Raw genomic sequence first — 20,247 nt, forward strand, 5'->3', positions numbered from 1 at the left:
GGCTAGCCATGTTACATCCATGGCATGCCCAAAGTATATATATATATTTTTTTTTTTATTAAAGGTTTTTATTTGTTATTAGCAGGTCCTCACCCGAAGCACATACACTTGTTGTTATCACCACAATGGTAACCTCCAAAAACACTAACATAACAGAATCTCTTTTAAATATTAAAATAAAAGAACATTAAACATCAACAAGTTTCCCAATTTTTTCATCTTCACTGAAAAAAATGATTATGGCCCGATTAAATAAAGCATAATTAATTAGTGCTCGTTTAAATAATTGAAATTTAGTTTTTTGATTGTAATAAAAAAAAAAAATTGGTTTTATGGGAATTGCATGTGTTTTTGTTTGAATTGAGATAAAATAAATTGATTGTGACCACTTACGATAAAAAATTTAGTAAATTCAACAAATAATTTTTTTTCAGTGTTGATGGAAAAAAAAAACCCCACATACAATAACCTTTTATTTCAACATTTACTCTCTTTATCTAGTCCTGTGCAAAGCATGATGGGAAGGGCAAATCCTGTTCCTGGTTTCTAATGCAGGTGTAAAACAACTAAAATAATGTATGTAACTCAAATGGATTAAGTAAAGTGGTCAAAAAGAATTGTGTTGGATTAACTTGATTTACTTAAGTAAATTGAACAATCGTCAATTTTTATTTTCGGCCTACTTAACTGAAACATTTTCTTTCTAAATTAAAATATTGAGTTGAGCTAAAATACAACAGTTTCAAGTCAGTTTAACACAATGCAAATTTTTTTTGAATGAGAAACCTAATACAATGGTGTTAAAGCTGCACTATGTAACTTTTCCGTCCACTAGAGGTTGCCTGTTCAAAACAAAGGCGTAGTTTGATGACGCCACGTTTGAGCGCAGAATCTTGGGACATGTGGTCTTCACCTCACAGCTGGTGGAAAACAGTCAGGATAGGACTCGGGCAGAAATCATGTTCATGAATGCGATTATTAACATTACTGTAATGAAGCAGAAGCAGGACCGAGTGTTGTGGAGCTGAGCAAGGCTGCAGGAGCGAATGAAGAGCGAGACTTTTATTATGGCATAGTCGCCGGCGGGACTTTTATTATGACACGGTTGCCGGCGCCACTTCCTCTTTTCCAGTCATGAGTATGAGGTGACGCAACTCTGTTTATCGTATTAGATATATCTGAGTGTGTTGAAAAGGAAGTTATGATGTTCGCTCAGCGGCTGCTATGACACTTGTTCACACTGCAGTGAGAGTAAAGTGTTTCACTGAATAAAACCGGAGACCGAGGGTGACGCAGATATGACGCAATCGACAGGCGACTCCCTCACACGCATAGCCCACACGTCCCGGTTCCTCGGTTAAAATAGCAATTTCTCACGATTTACAAATAGTTGGAAACATTTGGGATATTCTAAGTACTCAACTGAACAAAATATATAACACTAGCCTAGTGGTTTCTGGATATTTTACTGCAAAAATCCTACATAGTTCACCTTTAAATGAAAATATGTTTTTTTAATAAACTGAACAGTATCGACATATTTTTTTTTTTTGGGGTGCCTCAATAAACTCCTAATTACCGCTTATTAGTTAAGGTTGTAAAGTTTAGGCATTGGGTAGGATCAAGGATGTAGGGATGTAGAATATGATCATGCAGAATAAGGCATTAATATGTGCTTTATAAGTCGGGTATAACGGGGCTAAAGGCACACCTTGTGCTTTTCACTACTCCTATAATGTATGATATACATCAAAATATATATGTTTGTATTGAACATTTATGGAGCAACAGATTTTGTGTGAAAATAAATCATAAAAGTGGTTTATTTTATAAAAAAATCTTTAAAATGTATGGGGTGTCGAGGGGCACAAATGGGATAACACAGCATTGATAAAAATACTTTAATAAATGTTCAAAACAATCACTTCAGCAAAGTTTGAACTATTTTCTGTTTATTTTGATGAATAAAATAATTTATTTTTGATCAATAAATATGCTGTTAATAAAATATGTTAATATAGAAATATATCCGAAAAAATAGAAACAAAATCATTTAAAAAAGTAAAGATTCTGAAAGTTTTAATTAGCTTTTCTTATGCTTTAAATAAGTGCACTTATTTTGATGTGCTGACAAACATATAAAGCACATGTAAAAGTACGTGATTATAATTTTCAACTTAGTGTGTTTTTACAAATAACATTAAAGTACATTGTAATCCCGAATAAATTGGCAAAACTCAGTTGAAAAACATAATAAAACATAATATAACAATTAATTTAGGCATTTACTGTTCCTTTCGAGTGTCATTACAAAGCATGCTGGGAAATAGAAATTCCAGCCCAGTTTCGGTTCAATTTAAGTTAGTCTAAATTAAAAGAAACAAGTTCAAATAACTTAAAACAACGAAACAATTTTAGATTACTTAAAATGTGTCAGTTTTGAGAACTCAAAAGAAAAAAGAAAGTTCTAAATACTCATAAAAGTTCATTTGATTGAACTAATTTGTTAAATTTGAGTTGGCTCTACTCAAACCAATTAATTATTTTGAGCATTAGGGTTTACAGAGCTATATTTTAGTTTGGCATAATGCTTGTACAGTATTTATTATATTCATCAGTACACTTTAACCATATTTCAAAGACAATAGAAGTAATTATGAAATATAAAGATGTACTTAAGTTCAACTGATTGCCTTTCATTTAAATATAAACTATAATACATTTTCATTGATTTGCAAATTAAAGCCCTATTCGCACCGGATTAGTATTATCTGAGGACCTCTGGTGATTTGTAATAATTGCAGAGAATGTCTGTGATCTTAAAGAGCACCTTTCATGGAATTTTGAAATTTACCTTTCATGTAGTGTGTAACATAGATCTAAGTGAACAAAAACATCCTGCAAAGTTTGAAATATGACAGTGCACCGTATATATAGTTATTTTCTTTCAAAAGTAAGAGTCGACTCGGAGTCATTTTTAAGAATCGTTAGAAGACCGAAGCTTTTTCTCTGACTAGATGACGTCAACTTGTCAAGTTATTTGAATACGATACGCCCACTTATTGCGCTCCAAGACGCCAGTGAAAACTAGAAAACATCATGGCGACGAGACGCCAGTGAAACTAGAAAACATCATGGCGACGAGACGCTGTGTTCTGAAGTGCGACTCAAAAGCAAACTTTTTTCATCTGCCCAAGGATGAGCATTTGAAGACTATGTGGCTTGAAGACAAACCATACATCGTCGCGATTGTGTGTTTATTAGTCTTCAAATGTCTCTATTTGCATGTTTCGCGATCTCAGGAAGCTTTTATTATGGACTTCTATTATGGCACATGGTTCTTCTTCGTCTGTCTGTACCATATGGACTACATGTGCACAGAGCGCCCTCCGGCTGCCAGGATGAATTGAAAACAACACATAAGAGACATCTGCGCATTTTGAGGAAGTATTGAATAAAAAATACTCCTCTGTTTAGAAATTTGACACAGACATATGAGAATCTATCAATTTGTCTCCTCATCTGCACACTTTTGAACTAAAAGCCCTGAGGAATGTTGATTTGTCGCGAGTCTTCGTGAGGAGAATAGAGGAGTTTTTTTATGAATGAGATCAGCTGAGGATCATATTACAATCAAACGGTACCGACGTTTTCATATTCATAACTCCTGACACATATTAACAAATTACTGTCACTATAAGACTTGTAAGGGCGTTCCGTTTCCGAAAATATCTGCACAGACTATACCAATCACAGCTGACTGGGTCATCGGACCAATCACCGCAGATTAGCGTCACGTAAAGGCGGGGTTTTGAAAAGTGAATCACTAAAGGAATCATTTGAGAATCGCTGTCAAAATAGGTAAAAATAAATGCATATTATAAGAAAACTAATGTCTTTTTTGTCATTGCATGCAAAACTGTTGTTGGGGACTTTTAAACAATATTTAAATGCCATAATAGGTGCTCTTTAATCCCGTGCGAATAGGCCATGTCTGTAATTTGTAAAGTAAAAATTACCCCGCAAATGACCTACCATATTTCGCCGAACACCGAGGTCCTGTGATAATATTAGTCCCGTGCGAATCGGCATCTCTGTGATTTGGCCAGGATTAGGCGGATCGTATATAATTTTTGCAAGGTTTTTGTGTCCTGTCTGTGCACATTTTTATCTTTATCTTTCACCAAGAATGGCGCTAGGCTGCATATAATGCGCACCGTTATGAAGTCCCGCGCGGGCACGTGGATTATACTTTCACTTTAGAATGAGCAATTTGGGAGTAAATTGCTTGAATGGTGTGTTTAATATTATTATTCTTAATGAAAAACACAAAAACAGAACAGTACAATGACAAACTCGCTTACATGGGCGCTTTTACATTTAGCTTTGAAACTGAATCTTCCGCTGTATATTGTTATTATATTGCTCAGTTAAGTTTTTAATTGTAGCGTCTGTTCTCTAACTGAACTAAATAATTTGTATTACTATAAAACAATCAAAAGGATATCGATACGACTGTTTATAATTTCATATAGCTATATCTATAACGAAAAAAACATTTACAGTCTTGACATCATATCCGGGATGTAAGTAGGGCTTAAGTGTCGAAAAGCATAAAATGCTGTATTTGCTGTCAGTCCAGTTGATGGAGATGTCAATTTGTAAAGAAACACGTGCCTATAGACTGAACACGTGATGACCTTATTGTTTTCAACTGAGAAAACTTGAGATTGAATGTGTAATGATGCAGGAGATGAAGAGATTGCAGATGAAAAGTGGATCTAAATGTATCAGGCTTCTATTAACCAAACAAACATTATAAACCAGTGAGAATCAGGAAATACAAGCAACAGGAACGTGACAAAGAACAAGAGAGACAGACATAGAACTACAAGCATGGCACTCGAGACAGGACGTTACATAAAAGTCCAAAAAAGTCCAGTTTTTTGGGTGTCGAAATGAAGCGGCTCTAGGCGCTGAGACTGAACTTCAGTGGTAGGAAAGCTCAGTCTCAGTAGTAGCTGGTGACGGTGTTCACGGTGCTGTGGATGTTCTCCATGTTCTGCTGTCTTTGTCTCTTCCTGGCCTGACTCTGAACTGAGAGAGAGAGAGAGACAGACAGAGAAATTGAGACTGCATGAAATACAGTAGGACGACCTGCAGATGTTTACTGGCAGAGGTCTATAGATGTACCTTGTCCTCTCCTCAGCATGATCTTCATGCCTATGGCAAACAGCATGAGGACAGCAGCCGCTCCCCCGACACAAAGCAATATAGTCCCCATATTATTGTCAACTGAAAGCAGAAAAAAACAAGAGAGACATTTGAAATGCTGCCTGTCACAATGTGTAACACGGGGTGTTTCAGAAACAAGGACGTGGAGGATCCAAATGTAGTATAGCAGTTTATTAACAAAATAACAAAACATCCAAACAGCAGGAGACAGGCAAAAACCACCAGAGTAAATCCAAAACAGAATAAATCCAAACAAGGGGTAAAACAGGGTGTTAACACCCTAAGGGTCGTGCATTTTGTTATTTAGTACTTTCTTTAAAGCTACACTGTGTAACTTTTTTAGTTTATTCTTAGCTAAAAACACTTAGTTCTTTCACAAATGTATGTGCTCATTAATGTATATTTACTTCTTTCAAGTAATAAAGTATTATTGTAAGTTTATAATATGCCATTGAAAATACATACGGGTGAGGGGTTCGAATGCCGGTCGCCATGTTGCCCCTCCATCTTGAAGTACATTAGCCAAAGAGGGACATACCCGTAAATTCAAGCTTCGCCTTTCGCGTTTTAACACTCGATGGCACCGTGTCGAATGTGGACGAGGTCGAACTGTAAGCCATGTTAATCTTGGACTAAATCGGCCACCGTAGGAGTTAAAACGAAATCGGAATTGAGAGGAAGAGAAACTAATATTCACTGGATGGTCATATACCTTTTCACCGCTAGATGGGGGAAAATATCACACAGTGTAGCTTTAAATTGTGTATTTGTTTTTGTTTTTTTTAGGAATTGAGTGTTCATTATACGTTCTCATCTAGTTGTTAGTTCATGTTCGTTAATACTTAAACTAATGTTAACAAATGAAACCTTATTGTAAAAAATTACCAACATTTTAAAATAATATTAATATATATTGTAGAATTATTTATTTACGTTATTTACTAGTATTTTATAATATCATCATCAGTGATCTCAAATGTGTCACAGTGTCAAAAAATATGGAAACGATCAGTAATAATGAGCAGTATAATCACCTTTTACGGTAATGTTGTAAGTAGAGTTGAAGACCCCACAAACACTGTTAACATTACAGACGACGACTGTGTCCTTCCTAATTGACTTGATCTGAAATGTGTCTTTATTTTCTCCTAACTTTTCCACATCGTCCTGCCAGCTGATGGAGCCATTGGGAAGATTATGAAGGCAGGTCACGGTCACGTCTGACATCTCCGGGACTGGGAGGGTTAAATTGAGTATGGTCACATTAAAATCTGGGAAGGAGAGCAAAAGGTCAAAGGTCAAAGGCCATCATACATTTCATACATTACAAATGAGATCTAAAAGATGGAAAAACGTTCTTTTCTATATTGATTTGATCAGTGTGTTTCAGGGATTAATTTTACCTTTTAACGTGCAATTTTTTGGAAAACCTGTGGAAATAGAGAACAAGAACAGACTCATTTTCATAAACAGCATTTTTTTCTGTTTATATATTTTATACTTCTATATTTTCATACATTTGTGATTTGTAGTTGATTACATAAAAGCTATTCTTAAAACATGTCCACTATTTTTTTTTTATACAAAACCAGCTGCATTTGAATACAGTTTCATTTATTTAATAAGAAGACGAAATGTAACTGACCATTGGTGCAGTTATGTGACGAGTTCAAAGCACAATTCCAACATTCATCCGGTTTACATGTTTCAGATTGTCCAAAGCCTGGACCTACTGAGAGAAAGAGAGAGAGGATGAAATACAGAGGTGTCAAGTAACGAAGTACAAATACTTCGTTACCTTACTTAAGTAGAAATTTTGAGTATCTATACTTTACTGGAGTAATTATTTTTCAGCCTACTTTTTACTTCTACTCCTTACATTTTCAAGCAATTATCTGTACTTTCTACTCCTTACATTTTAAAAATAGCCTCGTTACTCCTATTCCATTTCGGCATGTTTTCATTCCGGCTTGTCATAAAATAAAAAAAACTATCCAGATAAATCGCGCCATCCAGACAGAGTGAATTTGATTGTGGTTGGATGAGAAGGATAAACACAAACCATTCCGACACCCTATTGGGTTGTAGGCGATCAATCACGCCTGCACCTGCACAAATCACACACCATGTTGCCAGATAGGGCGGGTTCTCGCCGACGAGCACGCACTTTCAGCCAATCAGCGATCAGCAGGCAGACGTGCTCAGCCTCATTCATGACTTTAGCCGGGTTTTTAGCGCGATGACTCGTAGCTGTATATTCCAGTGATCGCTATGCCAGTGGCATAAATATACAGTAAGTTGTATCTACAGTAAAGAGTGGGACTGACTCAACTCTCAAACGTGAATTACACCTGTGACTCGAAGACTCTTTATAAATATAACCGTGACTCCTGTCCATCATCATACACACACTTAGGACATCTGCAACTAGCAACCCCGACAGCTGCTGAAAGATGTTTAAATCAACGACTAATCCGTTTTGACTGTGCTAAATGCATGTGCCATGTACTTCACGAAAGACATACTGTAGTTTTGTCAAAGCAAAGTGCAACACAAGGGTAAGCGCATTGTTGTTATGTATTTGTTGACGGATTATTGTAGCCTACAGTATAAATGAATTACGCATTTTGACATTGGTGTGTGCATTAACGTGTGAAATGCCTGTTAATTACATTGCTTTTTCCAATCTCTATATTGGGCACTTTTTGCGCGTAAATTGGCTTCTTACTGTTGACATTGAAAATCTTGTGTTTTTCTAAGGGATTGCGGTTTTGACAGTTTCTACCTGGACATATAGTCATATTTGAACCGTTTTACTGGGAATTTTTTTTTTTTTTTTTAATCATCAATGTTATGCTTTAAGGAGATAAAATGGTAACTTACTTATCAACATTGATTGGTATGGCAATAAAATAATATCACATTATTTTGGCAGTTAAAGTTTTGGGTTTTTTTCTTGGAGTGACTAGTTGCCTATAAGTATTGTAAGAGGTGCAAACTTGTTATCAATAACCAGGCATGTTATCAATAACCATTTTAAAAAAAATATATAATTGTACATTTGGTGAGGTTTTTGGGCTGGAAATTGTTGACCCAATCTGGCCACACTGATCACACATTCAAAAAATGGTTATTGATAACATGCCTCTGAATTTTGACTTTTTGCACCTTTACAATATTTATAGGCAACTAGTCATCAAATCTTCCACTCCATGAAACACGTTAATGCTCAGTAGTACACAATATGGTTCTTTAATGTATTTGCATTGTCCTAAAATGCGTTCATTTTCAATGGGAATATATGCGGCTGAAACGCGTTGCCAAGTGCATCTAAAAATGTTCAACATTAACTTTTTAATATAACATTATAGTCATTATGGCCTTCAGAAAAATGTTTTTTTGAGGAGGTGGGGTATGCACTGTGGCGCGACCTAATCTTTTGTCCTTAAAGGGATACTTCACCCAAAAATGAAAATTCTGTCATCATTTACTCACCCTCAAGTTGTTCCAAACCTGTATGAGTTTTTGTTCTGAAGATATTTTGAAGAATGTTTGTAACCAAGCAGATAGAGCAACCATTGACTGCCATAGTAGGGGGAAAATGCTATGGCAGTCAATGGTTGCATATAATCTGCTTGTTACAAAAATTCTTCAATCTTCAGAACAAAGAAACTCATACAGGTTTGGAACAATTTGAGTAAATTATGACAGAATTTTCATTTTTGGGTGAACTACCCCTTTAATGGCATTTTTTTCCCCTTACATTACTTTTACTTTTATACTTTAAGTAGTTTTGAAACCAGTTACTTTTACACTTTTACTTGAGTAAAAAGCTTGAGTTGATACTTCAACTTCTACAGAAGTCTTTTTAAACCCCAGTATCTATACTTCTACCTGAGTAATGAATGCGAATACTTTTGACACCTCTGATGAAATATACTGGATTACACATTAACCATACAATATTTAAGATGGAAATCATGTTTGCTTGCTTTTATCATATAGCATTGGTAAAAATTAGGGGTGTCAACTTCTGCCACAAAATTATTAGATTATTAGATTAAATAGTAATTAGTACACTTTTAACACCTAATAAGAGCTGGATTTTTAATAAATATTATTATAATAATATTATTTACTAAGTATACACTAACTTTTGTCTTCCAAGTGCATGTGTCACGTGACTGTGATCGCTCAAGCTCATGGTGGAAGGACAAAGAGTTGCAGCAACATCGTCATTTTCGTAGCTTGTTACAAAATAAACAAATCTCTCTCACCTCAGAAAACCGCTTTCCTGTCCTGTCAGCCGTTAAAGGTGCACTATGTAATTTTTGTTCTCAGTAAAATATCCAAAAACCACTAGACCAGTGTTGTATATTTTGTACAGTTGAGAACTTACAATATCCCAAATGTTTCCAACTATTTGTAAAGCGTGATAAATTGCTATTTTAACCGAGGAACCGGGACGTGTGAGGGGGTCGTCTGTCAATAGACCCTTTTCACATTTCCGGGTTTCTCAGAGCGGAAGTCGTCATAGTTGGGTTAAATGTTATAGCTGTGAATGAGAGAATACATTCAATATTTTTCTGTGTGCCCATTTGCTCACATAGCAAAAGAAAAACGCCACAGTTGTGATTTCACAACTTTCAAAAAGAGGGAAAAAATAGAGTGAGATTGAAAACGGCAGTGAAAAGAGAGAAATATGTTCATTTTTACCATCACTCCCATAGACGCTATTACTAAACACCCTCACAGCAGCGGTAACTTTTTTATTGTAACTTGATGCAAAATGAATAAAATACAAAGTATTAGTGTTATAAATGTACATATATTAAAAAAAAAATGAAAATACAAAAAACGCTGCTTGATGACCGTTAAAACGCGTCATCACAGTCTATGAAAAGGGTCTATAGGGCTCGGGGGCGTCTGACGTGTAGCAATTATGGACGCAGACATATAGATGAGTTAATCTTCCAATGATTCGATCAAATTAACATCCTTTTCAACAAAGCACAATTCAGCTCCAGGAAATCATCATCATCACGAGGGAGATGGGGGTTTGATTCTGCCCCTGAGCTACTAGTTCTGACTTCCTATGGACTCGCCACCAAACTCAGTTAAAAGAGGACAAAGGGCTCGTGGTTGTCACAAGACAAAGAAACAACCAGACCTCTGTCTTTGCAATGACCGGTAAATGAACTCCACGACACAGCTAAAACTCAGAGTAAGCTCACAGAAACTGTTAGCTTATGGAGTACATCAAATAACTGATTATTGGACTTTCATTCAAATAGCCTTCGACATAACTTGTTAGCAGAGCTGCCAACTCTCACGCATTGGCCGTGAGACACACGCATTTGATTGGTTTCACACGCTCACACGCCACACCCCTGATTTCTCACGCTGAAGTGCCAACCCGGTCGGTCAAATGCCTGAAAGATGAGTTTATCTATAGATCTACATGTTGAGCCGATCATGCTTTCGGTGAGGGGGTTCAAGATAAATGGGCAAATAAATACGGTGTTGCGCGACCTAAAGCTACATTCCGTTTTGGGTTCTGACGAGAACGAGCCTGTAATGAGCGAAGGTGCGTTTCCCGAAAGTGTCGTTCGCTAACTATGGTCACAAGTTCCGTCATTAGAAGCATAGTTAAACGAGTCGTGTTTCCCGAAACCATAGTTCCAACGAACGTTCGCAAACAGCATCGCAAAGTTGATTTGCATAAATTTCGTTCTTGCACTGATGTTAAATGTGTAACCATTTTGCACTGGGCAGCCAGTTTGAGATATAGGTTATATTTGAGTATTGTGTGTAATGATTCTGACAGTTTTTTCCATTGAAATGACTGGGGGAAAGTGTCCCAATAACCCTGAATTCACCCTATCCTCTTTGAAATCATAATTACATTGCATTATGAAGCTTGAAACCCCAAATATTATAACATTCTTCATGAACAATTATTCAGTTATTTGTAACAATCTCATTGTAAAAAAGAAGAAGAAAAAGAAACATGGTTTCAATGTAGCCAGCTACTTTTTGATAGTAACTTGTAGTGTAGCTATTTTCAAAAGGGTAGCTTGAATATAACTTAACTACTCAAAGTATTTTTTACTACAACACAGTTTTTTTTAGATCAGCCACAGCAAAAAAGAACCACACAACAGACAGAAGAGCAACAGACAGGACAGTTATTTTCCTTTTTCTTCCCTGTAAAAGTATGCTGTAGGTTGATGTATAATCAATTTGTTCTATTTAGACAAAACCATGCCTCTACATAGTGCTTTAAAATTGTGTGTGTGTGTGTGTGTGTGTGTGTGTGTGTGTGTGTGTGTGTGTGTGTGTGTGTGTGTGTGTGTGTCTATAGGATATACTGTATACAAAGCGTCATATAGATGCATTTTGTCTTAATAGAAAGAATTCATTATCAACCTTATCTATCAAAGGCAAAAAAGAAATCAATAACAAAAACCAATACTACCCCATTCAAATGCTGATGCAGAGAGTGTTTTCTGTGATGTGTGTGTATATAGCTATTATATATATATATATATATAGCTATTATTATAATATTATTATTTATTTTGTTTTTTTGTTGCAATTTTTGCTTTGTTCGCGGCAAAATTTTGGTTGGCCCCACCAAATCTCACTCTAAGTTTTTTTGAAAAGTTGGCAGCTCTGTGTTAGTGTGTTTACAACTAATACACGTTAGTTAGACTATTAGGCATGTATATTACTCACAATTCATGCAATTATGTAACTATTGAATGAGTGGATGAAAAAGCATTGTGTTTGATACCGGTGTGTTCGTATGGGTATAATCCAACAGATGAGCTGAATGAAATCTTTATAGAATTGATCATGTCCTTATAGTAAGAAATTAGGTCTAAATTTACTCTCTGCTTAAGAGCAGGAAACTAAATTCTATAGATAACCCAATTTTGTGGGAGGGGTGGAGACACAGTCACCCCTGAAGCCTAATTGGCCAGAACCCATCCAGGGGATGGGCAAATGTTTGAGTTTAGTCTCAGAACACGAACGAAAAGTTCAGCTCTGTCTACAGTTCTGTGTACGGTTCTGTCTGCAGTTCTGTCTACAGTTCTGTACAGTTCAGACCAGAAGCAGTGCAGAGTTCAGCTCAAGTTCGGTTCCAGTTCGGTTCGAGCTGGTTCGCGGCCTGTTCGCAGTTCAGAGATGAGCTCAGTCCTAGCAGTTTGACCAGAGTGAGTTCTGAACGGAGCTCCCAGGAGACGGTCTGACTATCGTGTCAGACCAACATCAGAGAAAATGGGTTAACAACGATTTCATTCAGGCCATCTGCTTTTCTCTCACTTTCCTTTCTTTTACTTAAAGTTTATTTTATTTCCGCTAAGTCTCGGGTCTGTTAAAGTTTCGCCGTAAAAGTCTCTCAACAACGAGTTTCTAACAGCGCGCTCCAACTTCAAACAACGCCCACAAGACTTTCATCCAGCCGCCAACACGCCACGTGTTCGGCTTCCACAGACGTCAACCAGACCTTCAGCGAATCAAAGATCCGGGAAAATCCCTGTACAGCCAGGAGAAGGGAATCCCCCTTTGTAAGATGACACGCGAAACCCAAACGCAAGTAACGCCTTTTTGATTCCAAGCTGAACTGGTGCATTAGATCAAATGTAATAACCCTGCCTAAGAAACGATAGGAGGTTAAATTACTGATCAATGGTTTCTTCAGGTCATGTTTCATAAATGCATAGATTGCTTAGGATTTCATAATTTCTCTCTCTTAGAACTTATTCTTTCCTCACCTTCTTCCTTTCTGCAACGTGTGAATGTGCGAGCGTGTGTGTTTATGTTAGATATTAGTTTGATGTGTTAGATTAATCAATAAAGTTCCGTTTGTATTCAAAGATAACTGTTCTTGTGTTATGTGCTTATCAATTTAATGTCTTGAACTGCCGATCTAAGTTACCTGGCTGTTAAATAGTGTTTCACTATTGTTCGGATATTAATATCCGCTGCAGAGTTGATATTTACGGCCCGTTCAAATGAACGCTAGAAGAGTCATTTGCTCGGCTGTAAAATAGACTCTCAAAATTCCCTATGAATTCATTAAATTCATTCATTTGAGCTAAATATACATGTTTCCCTTTAACAGAGCCCCCTTTAAGTCCTTACATATCGGGGGACGAATAAGTTAAGGTGTAAACATTAATTCTGAATTATTTATAATACATAGTGTCATTCGAGTCTTTCATTTTAATTCAGTTCCCCGTTGAGTTATTATTTTATCTGACTCATAGTCGCTACAGTATTGGTGGAGAACGCGGGGCAGTTTAACCTAAATTATAAGCATATAAATCGAGATTTTATCTTTGAATTACATTTTGAGAGATCAGACCGCTAGACGCTGCACGCGCGCCTATTTGAAAGCTGTGTTGAATGAATGAGGAACGCTGTGTAAACCAAGTCTGTCCCTGTTCTAAAACTGCATTAAAGTAATTTAAGATCTGAGATCTCACACTATACGATAAGGTAAGAATTAAGCGTGTTCCTTAATTTCTAGAATGCCTCGTTTATAGCCGAATTGATGTCATTGCGTGTTCCAGTGTCATTAAATAGCTAACGTTGTACGTATATCAGTCAGCCAGAGAACTGAACGAACTTAAACTGCATAAATTGAAATACCCTGCGAGGAATAATCTCCTCACAGCGCGGTCAGATCAAGCGTGTTCCTTGATCGATGTATTAAAGCTTTATTTATAGCTAATTCAGTGCGTGTTCCACTGTAACTCGAAGAGCTATATCTTCCCTGTGCTAATGTTAGGCAGTTAAAGCTTGCCGGTGTGTATATCATCTCGTAAAAACACTGCGTGTCCCAGTGTGATTTAAAGGAGAATGATTTGAACCCAAGTAAAGCTGACATTGATAGAATCAACAGTAGAAGAAACCCTGTGGTTCTATATGCACATAGATCCGCCGAGATCACTAGTGTTCTATTTACAGCGCAAAACTGTAACATTGAACTGTAACTGTAAAGTTTAATCTCACTCTTAACAAACTGAGTGAAAAGCCCCACAGAGCAAAACCAGCTACGAGTGGTGTTCCTTATTTTGATTTTCATTGATGAAATGTGCCGACGTTTCACGTAATACACTCGATTGCACGTGCTAAACTTATGTGTAACTTTACAGGGTGAAAAGCGCTGACTTTTCTAGTTACTCCTAACTTTACCCTGTCTGCAATTCACATGTTTGCCGCTAGCGTTTGTTTGTCGCCATAGTCACGACTGCGGCACGGAAGTCAACCAGCGCTTCCGGATAAACTCAGCGCATGCGCAGTGCGTCGAAGCCATATTTGTAAACAAACCTTACGGTAGCTAACAGCTACAGGCTAAGCTAATCGAAGCAGTTGTTTACATCGAAGCCTAAATGCTAAAGCTTTAGCATTAGTTTTAGGTATCAACCGTATTAACATACGTGTAAATGCAGTGTCTGTTTGAGTCACTTTAAAGTGATTTAACCATTTAAACACCTCAACTTTATGTACACTGTTGGTCTTTCTTACTTTTCTCTTATCTTTCTAATACATTACGTTATACTCTACTTTAAGGGAAATATTGGTTCACAATTGTTAGTTACTTTACCTACATTTTACTTGAAGAGGAAAGATACTGGTTTGCAATTATTAATTGTTAAGTTTGAATTTAATGGAAAAAAAAATTCAAGATTCATTCCTCAAAGTCATGTAAAATGATTTTAAAGTTATCCTAACTATTCTGGAATTTACTCATTTTCAGAATTTCTCATTGAGACCCAATTACTTTAGGTATTCGTCTGGAACTTTAGAAGTTCAAGTGAACCACTAAATTGATATCTATTACCAAAACCTTTTGGACTCACATTTATTCATTATTTTTATTGCGTTATACCCTCCTTTATCCTCTCTTCCTATTGTAGCTATTCACTTAGCCACTCTATTTTATTTACTCATTTATCTCTTTATTTAACTTCCCTTTTTGGTAACCTAGCTTGGGAGCAACGCACCTGAGCCTCAATAGGAGACAGTGCCGGATTCCTACGAGTTTCAAAATAAATCAGAGACAATCCTCATTGACTAAATATTTATTTTGGGTGATTAGTTGACCATCAACTATCAACTTTATACTCGTAGTCAGACAAAGGCTTCAGAGCCATTTGTGGGGCCGGATCTCATTGCTTTCCTCCCTTCTCCTCACGTCTTCCCTGTTCTGTCCTGCTCTATTCAATTTTATTCTTCATATTTATAGGGAACAAGCCTGGAAGAATCATTGATCATTTCTAAAAGAAAGAGAAAGATAATTCTTCCCAGAGAAACAAACCAGTAGGCATTTGATTGGTAATCAAACCCTCCTTTGTTCTCCATGCTTTCCCTGCATTTGTAAACGCAATTTAAAATTTTGACATATCTAAGTTCATTTAACAGAGACAAGTGTTGAGCCACCGTCGCCTTCAACGCATCCCTGCGTAAGCGGTCCGCCTGTAAGGTGTGTGGCGTCAATCCTGTCAGATTAAGGAAAGAGGTATCAGCATTATTATTGTATTATTTTACTCTGTAACATAAACAATAATATTGTTTCTGTTTTGAAAAGAGATTTTCATTGATAGGAAGTAGTTATAGAAAAAAAAAAGAACTTTTTCGCCCAGTGAAAGTTATTTTTGTTTCTTTCAATTTAAATAGGTTTTTAACCTTTTCTCTCTTCCTCCCTTACTAAGCTGAGTGACATAGTCCTTGCATCACGATTTGGAAACCGCTTTTCATTGATAGAATTTTCTTTTTAGAAAAAAAGAAATTCTCCAAGTGAAAAGAAAATTGTTTTGAATCTATTGAGATTTGTTTTAACCCTTTTCTCTCTCTTTCCCTTACCTAGTTGAGTGACAAAGCCTTCACATCACTAGCCTACCTGTCTACACTGAGACCAACACATAGTCGTCACAACACGCCACTATTGGGGTACAATCACTGAAACGACACTTAGCTGTTCCACCACACATAGGCTTATACCCCACACAGATCTGTGTCAGTCTCTTCTCCCAGCGTACCAACATGTCGCAGACGACAAACCCCACTGCCAAAGGGGAAGATGTGGACGCCTGTCTCAGAGGCATTACAGACTGCCTCATACCAAAGACAATTGAACTGTTATTATTTTTAATAATAATCATGATTCTGAGAAGGTTCCTGACACATGATTCAAGCCAGAACAACAACCACATGGAACTAGCCAAGATCACCTGTTCCCTAAGCAACGCCTTCACAGCCCAGCTGAAACTAAGCGACAAGCACATCATCCACCTTCAAGAGGAGCTGACACGTGCCCAACACCACATAGACAAGCTGGAAGTGAAAGTCCAGGACGACTTCAAGCGTCAGACCACTGAGTTCCTGAGAGAGCTGATGCACACTCAACGCTGCACAGACCAGCTCAAGGCTAAAGCTCAAGACAAACTCAAAGTGCCTGACGAAGTGGAGCAAGAAACAAAGAAACCAGTTGACAAGCTCCAAGAAGCCCTTGCAGTCGCTGAACGCGACAAACAAGAGTCAAAGACTGCACATAAACACCTGTTAAACCAACTCCAGTCTGCTGAACATCAGCTAGAGAAAGCCAACGCTGATATTAAAGACCAGAACTCTAAAATCAATGCTCTGGAAGACCACCTTGAAAGGTACAGCACTGAGATGGACCATTTGATCCGACAGCGAGACGACGCCAACGACGAGCTCTACGCGGTCAGATATGAACTCAATCATGCTGTTAAACAGAGACCAGAGCCAAGAAGGGATAGAACTCCCTCAGCATCACTACTGCTGAGTAGAACACAGTCTTCCTTCCAAGAACTGCCATACAACGGAAGAAGTGAATGGCCGCAACCCAAAACGTCACCGGCCTCCACCACAGAACTTGTCCCGGCCAACAAAAGAGAGCTCATCCAAGCAGACTCCGAACCTGCACAAAAGATGACCTTTGAAAACCTCGACAAGCTCGCTAAGAACATCACCCAGTTCAACCCAAACTCCACGGAGGGCCGCGACATCCAGGCCTACCTCCAAGATATTGACTTCTACCTAGAGGCAAGACCTCAGGTGACCGACCGACACAGGTTATACCTCCTCAGAGCCACATCCAGTCCCGAGGTACGAAGCTTTCTAGATCGGCAACCTGTTCACGTAAAGTACAACTACCAGCTACTACGTGAGACGCTGACCAAAGAATTTACAGGCCCTGAGTCTGAACACGGACTGTTAATCGCCTGGGAAACCAAACAAGGTCGACAAGAGACTCCCCAAGCCTACTACAGCCGTTTCCGACAAGCCTACTTTGGTGCATATAACGAACCTGAACTTGAAGAGGATTTGAACTTCAAAACCATCTTCCTGAGAAACTTGCACCCTGGAGTGAGTCGTCATCTAGGCATCATGGCCTGCCCAGACACAATGACAATCCAACAGCTGCGTGACCTGACACACAAGGCCTACATCAAACAAAAGATGGCCTCAAAGAAAGGTTTGAAAACATCCACAGTGTCAAACTCCGTCAGCCAAGACCCAAGCCTTGCACTGGACGACACCCAGTGGCATGACTACACCACAGTCCATCTTAAAGAGTACAGAGAACGTGACTCCCATGACAGCTACCACACCAACTGCTTGGAAAAGCCATGGGACCAGCCTCGCTTCTCAAGAAACCCTAAAGATGCCAAAGACCATCGTCATCCCACACATTCCAGAGCATCTAACGTGGGTAAGCGACGACAAAACCCACCTCGGCACCACTCAGTTAAGCACAGCACTGAGTAAGACGAAGAACAAGACTCTCATGCCAGTGCCAGATCCAAACAACCAGACGGCCGTGGGCACAAGCAAAGCAGCGACTCACAAGAAGTCATGCAGCTATTGAGAGAATCCCTCAAATGCCATGAAGAGGACAGGAAATGGGATGAGTCAGATTCTGATTGACACGCCTTCCAGGAAAGGGGGGACCAAAAACAGACTAGAACAGATCTGACCATACATCCACTAACGTTACATACACTACATAACTTACATACTCGCTAACATACAGAAGTTAACCACATCTGCCAGGGAAAACATTCAGCAAACATGTTCTTCCCACAGGTAGAAACTAGCTTCAGAAACTAGCTTAGCATGGACCCGGCTACACTCATCATAGGAAACATTGTACAATCTACCCAACAAGTAGAACACCTCTCATTAAGTTAGGGTACACGACACCTTAGCTGCACGAGTAGTTGTAGGCAAGACCTAGAGACACTCAACTGTTTTGTTTTGTTTCACCTCTTCCTTCCCTCTCCTTCTTCTTTTATTAGGTAAAATACCTGTCTACCCCATAAGGGTCAAGGTCACGATATAGGGATTGATGCACCACGCCTAATATCGGCAGGCCACCTTTGAACCAATGTGAGCTAGAGCTCCATGATTAAGAGGTCATCTCATTTGTACCACAAATGATGTCACCACGTCATGAAGACGGTCTCAACCTAGTACGATTTAGAAGTGAAGAAAACAAACAAAACGAAAGTTAAACACAGAATTTGGTCAAAGAGTCACCGTACCGAACCAAATTAGAACAACACCAAAGTTAAACTACATTACGTCGACACGATAAACCGAGGAACGTTAAAACGTAAACTTCAAATTAACCTTAAGTTTAAAGTTTAAAACTGTTAGTACTCGAATAATCTAAGGCCCTGCACCAGTACAGTGGCCAATCATGGAGGTGTTGTCTTGTTGTTTGTTGTTGTGTCTGCTTCTTCTCCTTGTGCTTCTACAGCGTTCGCCGATGTCTTCATCCCAACACATCGCCTAACGAAGGGGGGTATGTAGCAATTATGGACGCAGACATATAGATGAGTTAATCTTCCAATGATTCGATCAAATTAACATCCTTTTCAACAAAGCACAATTCAGCTCCAGGAAATCATCATCATCACGAGGGAGATGGGGGTTTGATTCTGCCCCTGAGCTACTAGTTCTGACTTCCTATGGACTCGCCACCAAACTCAGTTAAAAGAGGACAAAGGGCTCGTGGTTGTCACAAGACAAAGAAACAACCAGACCTCTGTCTTTGCAATGACCGGTAAATGAACTCCACGACACAGCTAAAACTCAGAGTAAGCTCACAGAAACTGTTAGCTTATGGAGTACATCAAATAACTGATTATTGGACTTTCATTCAAATAGCCTTCGACATAACTTGTTAGTGTGTTTACAACTAATACACGTTAGTTAGACTATTAGGCATGTATATTACTCACAATTCATGCAATTATGTAACTATTGAATGAGTGGATGAAAAAGCATTGTGTTTGATACCGGTGTGTTCGTATGGGTATAATCCAACAGATGAGCTGAATGAAATCTTTATAGAATTGATCATGTCCTTATAGTAAGAAATTAGGTCTAAATTTACTCTCTGCTTAAGAGCAGGAAACTAAATTCTATAGATAACCCAATTTTGTGGGAGGGGTGGAGACACAGTCACCCCTGAAGCCTAATTGGCCAGAACCCATCCAGGGGATGGGCAAATGTTTGAGTTTAGTCTCAGAACACGAACGAAAAGTTCAGCTCTGTCTACAGTTCTGTGTACGGTTCTGTCTGCAGTTCTGTCTACAGTTCTGTACAGTTCAGACCAGAAGCAGTGCAGAGTTCAGCTCAAGTTCGGTTCCAGTTCGGTTCGAGCTGGTTCGCGGCCTGTTCGCAGTTCAGAGATGAGCTCAGTCCTAGCAGTTTGACCAGAATGAGTTCTGAACGGAGCTCCCAGGAGACGGTCTGACTATCGTGTCAGACCAACATCAGAGAAAATGGGTTAACAACGATTTCATTCAGGCCATCTGCTTTTCTCTCACTTTCCTTTCTTTTACTTAAAGTTTATTTTATTTCCGCTAAGTCTCGGGTCTGTTAAAGTTTCGCCGTAAAAGTCTCTCAACAACGAGTTTCTAACAGCGCGCTCCAACTTCAAACAACGCCCACAAGACTTTC

General features: G+C 38.4%; 2 protein-coding genes across 2 annotated transcripts in view; one reads left to right on the forward strand and one right to left on the reverse strand.

Moving 5' to 3' along the window:
* Positions 1–20,247, forward strand: part of LOC307139892 (glutathione S-transferase P-like) — a 729,649-nt gene that overhangs the window by 142,811 nt on the left and 566,591 nt on the right. The gene's annotated exons all lie outside the window — the stretch shown is intronic.
* Positions 1,890–20,247, reverse strand: part of LOC307139893 (uncharacterized protein) — a 28,886-nt gene continuing 10,528 nt past the window's right edge. The window contains exons 3-7 of the mRNA XM_079839040.1: positions 6,881–6,967; positions 6,639–6,665; positions 6,270–6,506; positions 5,194–5,295; positions 1,890–5,097 (exon numbers count right to left, since the gene is read on the reverse strand). Coding sequence (XP_079695166.1) covers positions 5,012–5,097; positions 5,194–5,295; positions 6,270–6,506; positions 6,639–6,665; positions 6,881–6,967 — 539 coding nt within the window. The 3' untranslated portion in view covers positions 1,890–5,011. The remainder of the gene's footprint in view (positions 5,098–5,193; positions 5,296–6,269; positions 6,507–6,638; positions 6,666–6,880; positions 6,968–20,247) is intronic.

The sequence above is a fragment of the Gobio gobio genome, assembly GCF_949357685.1.
Source record: "Gobio gobio genome assembly, chromosome: 16".
Taxonomy (NCBI): domain Eukaryota; kingdom Metazoa; phylum Chordata; class Actinopteri; order Cypriniformes; family Gobionidae; genus Gobio; species Gobio gobio.